This window comes from Pinus tabuliformis, chromosome 3_2 (assembly GCF_031772625.1).
Source record: "Pinus tabuliformis cultivar Carrire ecotype Pingquan chromosome 3_2, CPIR1, whole genome shotgun sequence".
Classification (NCBI taxonomy): domain Eukaryota; kingdom Viridiplantae; phylum Streptophyta; class Pinopsida; order Pinales; family Pinaceae; genus Pinus; species Pinus tabuliformis.
The window spans coordinates 108,939,385-108,948,121 of NC_142302.1; the positions used below are offsets into that span (position 1 = coordinate 108,939,385).

Below are 8,737 nucleotides of genomic sequence, written 5' to 3' on the forward strand. Positions count from 1 at the left end.
GATTTATAATGAGACCTCCCGCCCCAGCCTGGATTCCCCTTGGTTGCCCCATCAAAGAAGAGGGTGGGGATTGGTTGCTTGGACAGCCAAGATTTAAATTCCTCTTCAGTTTTCCTTATTTTCCAATCTTTGAGATTTATATATGTAGCTAGGGAATTTTGAAAAGTGAGGTTGAGGGCTGCTCCAAACTCTATGTCCTACCGATTTAAGTTTGAGTCATCACACTTGTCTCTTAGCCATTCATTTAGTTGACCTTTCATTGTATTAGCTACAAGTTTATAGTGTTGTTCCTTGCCTCTAAAAATTCCTTTATTCCTCTCCAGCCAGATCTGCCAACTGATAAATTTTGGTAGTGCGTTCCATGCTGCTTTGACAATTTTATTTTTTGGGATTGGGCCTGGGTACCTGGCCAGCCACCCAGCAAACAAGTCCTGGACAGATTGGGGGAGGATAGGCATTTTCGCTGCTCCTAGAAGCTCGAACCAGATCAGACCTGTATAGTTGCACGCTAGTGAAAGGTGAAATGCAGTTTCCGAGCTTTCCTTACACAATGTGCATCTTGATGGACCTCGGAATCCCCTCTTCTAGAGTCTGTCATCTGTTAGGATTTTTTGATGACATAGTAGCTAGCAAAAATAATCGATTTTTGGAATGGTTGGGGAGTTCCAAATACCTATCCAGGGCGCCGGATTTGGAGGCACGTGAGGCCTCTCCATGAATTTGGAGTACCCTTGAGACACCGTGTAGCCAATGTGTTTTGGTCCCCAGCCTCTCGAGTCTTTCTGTTTTGCATGCAAAGGAGCCACCCCATGCAACATTTCCAGCAACGCATCAAAATTTGACTGCAGTGCAGGAGGGACGCTGATCTTCTTCCAGCCAGACCAGCGATCTCCACTCCAGGTTGAGATGTCCCAGAGTGTGGTAATGTTAGCTGCATCCATCCAATCTTTCAGATCATTCCCAAGATTTGAGTTTGCTAGTAGAGGTCTGCCCATGATGCTATCATGCCATAGCTTGATTTTTTTGCTGTTCCCTGGCACCCAGTGTGCGTTTTCTCTAATGCGTGGCCCCACTTTCATGATTAAGGCGCTGAGAGGGGTCCTGTTGAGCTCTTTTGGATGCTCCAGGCACCTCAGTCTCTTCCCTCTGAAGTATTTCCTCCACAACGCCCGTTGCACCCAGCCTGGCTTTGGAGCAATGATCCTCCATATCAGCTTGGCTCCCATTGCTAAATTTTGCATGTTTAAGTCCCTGAAATTTAGTCCTCCCTCCTACAATGGCCTGGAGACAATTTCCCAATTAACCAGGGGAATTCTCTTTTCATTCTGTTTGCCTCCTTTCCAGAGAAAATTTCTAATTTGCTCCTCCATCCTCTTAATGATTCCTACTGGCACCAAGAGAACAGAGAATTGGAAAAGTGGTAGACTGCTTAGTACTGATTTGATAAGGACTGACTTTCCGGCAATGTTGAGCCAGGAGGATCCCCAGGCCAGCATTTTTGCCTTGAATTTTTCAATCTGGGGGAGCCAATCTTTGTTCATAGCCCTCTTATGGAATATGGGCAGCCCAAGGTACTTAAAAGAGGTCCAGGTTGTTGAGGCTACAAAGCCTAGACACCTGGCTATGGAATTTGCCGCAACAGCTGATATGTTCCAGCAGAGGACGTGGCACTTACCCCTGTTTAATTCACTGCCTGATGCTTGGCAGTAGTCCTCCAATATTTCTTTGAATTTATTTGCAAACATTTGAGTTGCAGCCCCTAATAACATGGTATCATCAACGAAAAGGGCATGGTTAATGCTCTTGATCCCTCTTGCAATGCATAGTCCCTTTAAGTCTTGATCTTGTTGTTTCTTGTTTAGATAGAAACTGAGGGTAGAGGCCTGCAGCACAAAGAGAAGGGGCACCCCTGCCTCAGCCCTCTAGAAGCTTTGAAGAATTTGCTGCTCTGCGATTTACTAATGGTGCAATCCAGGGTTCCAAGATACATGCTTTGATCCACTTGATGAAAGTTTGACCGAAGCCTAGCTTGTGTAGCACAACAAACAAAAACCTATGTTTTACACGATCTAAAGCATTTGCTAAGTCAAGTTTAATAACCATACCTTTTTCTTTTCGACGGAGACTGGAATGGATCGCGTCTTGGACTAGGATAAAATTATCTACTAGCTGCGTGTCATGTATAAATACTCCTTGATTTTTCGGGATGATTTTGGGGAGGATTTTCTTCAACCTGTTTGCTATAACCGTGGTAATCACTTTATATCCAATGTTGCATAGGGATATAGGTCGAAATCTATTAAATGTGTTTTCTCCTTTCTCTTTTGGTATGAGGGCAAGGAACGCTGAATTTGTGCAGCCCCCAATTTTTTGGCACTCTTGGGACTTCTGGATCATTTTGAAGAGGTCCTTCTCAACTATCTGCCAACACATCTGAAGAAACCTGGGCGTGAAACCATCTGGGCCCGGGGCTTTATCTGGCTCCATTGCAAAGAGTGCTTCCTTGACTTCATATTTGGTGATTTTACCTTCCAGAACTTGGTTTATTTTCACTGAGATGAGTTTAGGAACAACATCTAGCAGATTGTCATTTTGGCCAGGTTCAACACCCTCACTGTACATATTCTCAAAATGAGCTGAAGCTGCTTTTTTAATGCTGTCAAAATCTTTTAAAGTGCAATTTTCTTTTTTGATTTCTGATATAGAATTTCGGCATTTCCTGGCTTGAGCCTGCTTGTGGAAAAAAGAAGAGTTTCGGTCCCCAGCTTTGAGCCATAGACTTCTTGATTTTAGTCTCCAGAATTCTTCTTCTGCCAGACACGCCTTATGGAACTTTTGTTGTAGCTGTGATTCTTTATCCAGCTCTTCTTTGGTAATTTCGGCAGTTTCTAGGTGGAGGTGTTGTTTTTCAAGCTCACTTTGAATTAATTTTCTATCCACAGCGGGGTTTGGCAAGGTCTTAACCCATCCTTTTAGCATTCTTTTAACTCTGCGCAGTTTTTCCTCCCAAATAAAGAAGGGAGAGCCTCTGACTGGCTCTTTCCAGCAATCTTTGACCCTTTGCATGAAATCTGCCTCTTTGGTCCATAGAGAGCTGAATCTGAAAGGGATGGGCCCCAGATCCTTGGGAGCCAACAACTCTAGGCTGATGGGTTTGTGATCCGAAACACTACTATGGAGAATTCACATTTTTGTCTCTAACCCAAGAAGCAGGAAAGAGCTTTGAACAAAGAACCTATCAAGCCTTGCTGCAATGTGACCTGGTCCAACTCTTTTATTTGACCATGTGAACGTGCCTGTAACCGGCTTTATATCCAGCAGATCCCAGTCTTGCATGAGATCTTCCGCCCATTCTCTAGCCGGATCTCTGACTATACTCCCACCTCTTTTTTTTGATGAAAGGAGGGTGAGATTTAGATCTCCGGCTATGATTATGTTTTCCATATTTTCCAGATCTGCCAGGCTTTTGATAGAGTCCCAGCAGTTTCTTTTCTCACCTGCATTGTTAGGAGCATAAACATTGAAAAGGCAAATAATCTCCTTTGATTCTAGGTGCTGCATTTTAAAAAAAATCCAATGGGTATTCAAAAACTCAGAGATTAGCGAGAACTTATTTGTGTTCCAGAGCGATCCAAGTCCTCCCGATGCTCCACGAGCAGAGACTGCATGCATTCCACTTTTATTCCATAACTTTTTGCTTGCTTGGAGGAACGTTGTATCCTCCAATTTGGTCTCCTAGATGAGGAGGATGTCCGGAACTTCTAATCTTATTAAACTCTTCATTGCTTCTTCTTTAGCTGTGGTGCCCATTCCCCTACAATTCCAGGAGACTATCTTCATCATTTATTTTTTCCTTGTTGAGCTCCCTTGGAGCTCTGGGATTGGATCCTCGTCATCTTCGGGGTTTTTGTTAGAAGTTTCTCTAGAGTTGGCTGGATGCCCCGAAGCTCGTCCTTATATGTTTCTTGCTCTCTTTTTTCCTTTGCAGACTTACGTCCTCTTGTAGATCTTCTAGGGGATGACTAGGTTTCTCCTATTTCCCCTTCCTCCTCCGACTCCTCAGACTCTTAGGTTTCTTCCTCTTCTTCTGTTACCCTCCCTTTGGATTTCTCTGGAGTGGGGGAGATTTTAAAGGGGGAAGCTTCCTTGGCGATTTCTGTCTCCTGGGTGTTCATGATTTAAGATCCAAGAATCTCGAATTTATTCCCTTGGCTTTCCATGGAATGTTTTTGAGCAGGGCCCGCTTGAGGGGCCTTGGCGTTTCCATTTGCATTCTTCCTGTGAAAGGGTTTGGAGCGCTTTGCCTGGTTCCATCCTTCTTCCTTTCCTTTTTCTTCCACCCCTTTGGACGGGCAGTCTCTGGCAAAATGCCCGTAGACATGGCACTTCCGGCATTTGAATGGCAGCTGCTCGTAGTCTAGTTTATGTATATGAGTCCAGGGACCTACAACTATCTTGATGGCTTCTGGTAATCCGACCTCCAGATCTACCTCCACACAGATTCTGGCACAGTCATACTGGTCTTTACTATTGGCCTTGTCTATAAATTTTCCAAGGGTATTTCCGATGTGCTTCAAAGAATCCCAGTTCCAGCAATGAACTGGGAGATTGGGGAGTCTCACCCACACCGGGACCGCTGTCGGCACATCCACCGCCAGATCAAAGTCTGGCGTCCATTTGTTTAAATACAGTCCTTGGGGGCCCATGAAGTAGGGGTCATTCCTGAATATGAGATCTTTGTCTTCTTTTGCAGAGAATTCAAACAAAAAATATCCTCTCCCGAGGAAGTAAGAGGTTACCTTGTTTTGTATCAGAGGTGCCCAGTTCCTGGCTACCCAGTTCTCGGTCGTCTTCGGGGAAGGCCAAAGTCCTGTAAACTGTCCTACCAGAGCCCGATCTGCCAGAGAAAGAGCTACTTGGATCGGTCCTTCTGGCGGTAGGGCGATCTCAGGGATATCTTCAAGCCGCTTCACAAACTTTGTCGCTTCCATGCATTTCTTCTTAGGCAGGGAGGCCAACAAAGATTTGAAGGCCTCTGCTGCAGATGGTGGAGAAGGAGGGGGAGTTGGCTCCTCCATGGAGAGCCAAAACTCCAGCCAGGGCGCCCGCACCCTGAAACAAAACCCCTCAGCGGATCCCACAGGCACAGAACGAAACCCTTCGCTGGCACCCTCGCAGGCACCAGACAGATCCTTCCGCAGACTCACCTGCAGGCTAAGAGGGCGCGAAGTGCGGGTGCGCCCGTAGGCTCGGCTCGTGCAAAAGCAGATTTCAAACTCTGGACGCTTGGTTCAGAGGTTGCAGAGTGCTATCTTTCTTGATTAATAATATTATTAATTTTAAATTAATTAACTTTATGTAAATACTAATTTTTATTAATTATTATTTTTATTAACTGTTCTACGGAACCACTTAATTATATTATTAATTATTTCTATTAACTGTTCTTGCCATCTTAAAACTCAAGTGGTTGTAATTTTTAATGTAGTCTAGACTTATTATAATACAATACCTTCAGACTTATTATTAGCTTATAAAAAAAGCCGCACGCCACCTCGCCCCCACCGCACCTCTCGTAACGTTTTATTAAATATCCCCGGGACCCTTATCCCTCCGAGCTCTGAAATCCTCCTTATCTGTCCACTCCTCAAACCTTTCCATTTCGTAACTTCCTCCGAAATTTTAACTCCAGAAATCCTCCTTACGACTCCCCTCACATACACCTTATAACTCCCGATGGCTTCACTTCTCACTCCTTGTATCTTCTAAACAGTCATGGGCTCATTCACATGACCCAAAGCCACTACTAATTTGTTTTTTCACTCCTTGTATCTTCTAAACCATACCCCTTCCCCCTTGTAAATAGTCATGGGCTCATTCACGTGACCCAAAGCCACTACTAATTTGTTTTTTCAATATTTCAATATATTGTTTTTAAATTAATTTAACATTTTTTAATACATTTAATTTAATTAATTTGTAATGTGATCGATTTATAATTAATCTAATTGGTATATAATTAATTAATTTAATAATTGTAATTCATTATTTTTTAATTATAAATACATATTTAATTAGAATTATTAATTTAGTTTAGATCAAAATTTTTAATTAAAATGTCTAATTTTGGCTTTAGGTGTCTATTTTTTCAGAATTTGCGCAATTTTGACACTTTAATTTTGGAAAGGCATGTCTCAAGATTTACTTGGCCAAATGAAGCTCACAATAGCTCGTTAGAAAGCGAAGATTGAGGAAAATAATTTGGGAATGATAATTTTAGTACATTTAATTGTTTAATCACCCAAAAATTTAGTAGAAGACAAAGTGACGAATCTTCAATAACAATTAGTTTTTCTTAATTTGATTTGGGCAAATTTAATTGGCTTGAGAAAACTGTTGTCACCAATCCATCATCCAAACATTGTTAAAAAGATAAACAAACCCATTTGAAGCAACCACATCTTAGAATTTATTTTTAATTTAACAATTTGTTGAGAGAATAGTTGTTTGATTTTCATTTTGTGAAATACATTTGTTTTAATTTATAGTTTTGATTGATTTATGCCAGGAGATTTGTTGAATGGTTTTAAGCGCAACAGATTGGGAGCAATGAGAAGGGACTAACAACGAAGAAGATGCAGGACAACAATTCTCCTTTTTTAGTTTTCATTTTTGTAATTAAATAACAATCTTGAGAATGAGGAAAGGGTTCCTCTTCTCTGCAACTAGAGGCTCTGAAATCATTATTGTATAAGAGATTATAGCTTTAAGTGAGGGAAAAACTTCATACTTGAGGTGTTAGGGGAAAATTCTGCAATTTTTCTTGTTGTACATTTGCACTCCTGTAATGTACTATGAGTTTAATCATGGAGAGACTGAGCATTTTGAGTTTTGAAAGAGAAGATTGTTTTGCACTACTATAAGCAATTTCTTCAAGGAGCTGAAGCTACTCATGGACTACAAAATTTGTAATGAAGTTCTGGTATAAGTTTAATAAATTTCCATTCCAATGCACTCTTGTTTGGATTGTAAGTTAATTTGTTATTGCCATAATTTCTCTACTTGATTTTAGTTTTTGTTCTAAATAGTATATTGCATTTTGATTAAGCACTATTGTCTTATCGATTTCTTTTATGCTATTGAAATTCTTTAAGCGCTATCTCTATGGAGTAGAACATAATTTGAATTAATTTGAATTCATTGAAATAGGAATGTACTTAGCAATAACTATTTATTGTTTAAATACATTCATGTTTTGTTTTCTATTTCATTAATTAAATGAAATTCTTCTTTTAATTGATGAAAATTATATAACAAATTTAATCATATAAACAATGCTCTTCCCGACTTAGTTAGTTCATCTTCTCTCGAATTGAGAGAAGGCTATCCTTTTCCAATTTGAAATAGGATTAGTTTTTTTCTTGCATATTAGAGTAGATTCGCATCTAGATTTGAGTCTGCATTCTAGAAGTTCCCTTACACAGGGGCATAATTTAGGTGTGGCTTAGTTGAGCCCTTAAGTCGACTTAAGGATTTTCTTGCTTGCATGTGCACAACAAGAGGGAATATATTATTTCTCTCTTTCTATTAGCAAGTAAAATACAAACTATAAGCTAGTAGAGAGAGGGGGGGAATTGGACGCAATTGAACCAGTTGGAGCCATTACACAAATGGATAAGAGTCCGATTTGGGACTCTAATCGACTAGCCTTCCCTGATGTTTATGAGGTCATTTTTGGCCATCAACATTGTTGGTGCTAGAAAGAGGGATTGCATTATATTGTTTCTTTAGAGATTTTGTGTTATAAAAAGTTATCTTATTTCAATGGCTCCTTTTAAGAGACCACTTTGGAGTTGTTTTATTGGAATTCCACCTGCTTCAACTCCAATTTAGGTAGTAAAACTCATATAAAAGATGAATTCAAATGGTAAGGAAAATGCCTTTTCTTATGAACATGTTCTTCAATTTTTTTTAAATTGTAATAATTTTGATATTGATGAAGGTGTCATGTGTAGGATGTTTACTCCCACTTTGACAGGAATGGTGATAAATTGGTGTAAATCTCTACCATTTGCCTCCATTTTCACTTGGGATGAATTCGTAATAAATTTCCCACATGCTTTCCAGGATTACGACTACAAAAAGGTATGCGATCATCATGAAACACTCCACTGATTTGAAGGTGAGTCTTTAGATGACTTTCTCATTAGATTCAAATTAATTTGTTTTCAATTTCAATATGAGGATTTTCCTCCCAAGTTTCAATTAATAGGATGGTTTAGAAAACTAGTTTCCCTTGTATTCCAAGTTCATATGAGACAATTCCAAGTTTTGATGAATCTCCTTTAGCTTCTAATAACATGATTGAAAATTCATATACGAAGGAGCATGCCAATCATGATGAAGTTGCGTCGGCCATGGATGATAAATTCCTTCATTTAATGCACACTTCTTACAACATTAATGATGATCATGATACTCTCATACATGTTAATGAATCACAATCACAAAGCTTGGAAGAATATGGTAATAAACTGCAAGAAGATACCAACAACATATTTGAAGAACCACTTGCGTAAAAATCCAAAAATCAACATGAAATGAAATAAAAAAATCAACTAATAAATCAACAAGCATAAGAGCAAATTGAAGATAACAATAATGTATAATTCACTACAGAAATTTTTGAATTTTATCATGTTGATCAAATACAAAATTCAAGGCAGCCAAACAACAA

The 8,737-nt window shown here is 39.8% G+C and overlaps 1 protein-coding gene across 1 annotated transcript; it reads right to left on the reverse strand.

The window, feature by feature from the left end:
- Positions 1 to 1,271: 1,271 nt before the first annotated feature.
- On the reverse strand, positions 1,272 to 2,979 carry LOC149180071 (uncharacterized). Its single transcript, XM_089413756.1, has 2 exons — positions 2,106 to 2,979; positions 1,272 to 1,759 (listed from the first exon to the last, which is right to left on the reverse strand). Exons 1-2 carry the CDS (start codon positions 2,977 to 2,979, stop codon positions 1,272 to 1,274), a joined length of 1,362 nt encoding a protein of 453 aa, XP_089269882.1.
- Positions 2,980 to 8,737: the final 5,758 nt, after the last annotated feature.

Coding starts and splice junctions, on each gene's coding strand:
- LOC149180071 (XM_089413756.1), bottom strand. CDS start 2,979: ATGCTAAAAGGATGGGTTAAGACCTTGCCAAACCCCGCTGTGGATAGA. Junction 1,760..2,105: donor TCTCCGTCGAAAAGAAAAAG/GTATGGTTATTA, acceptor CCATGTTATTAG/GGGCTGCAACTCAAATGTTT.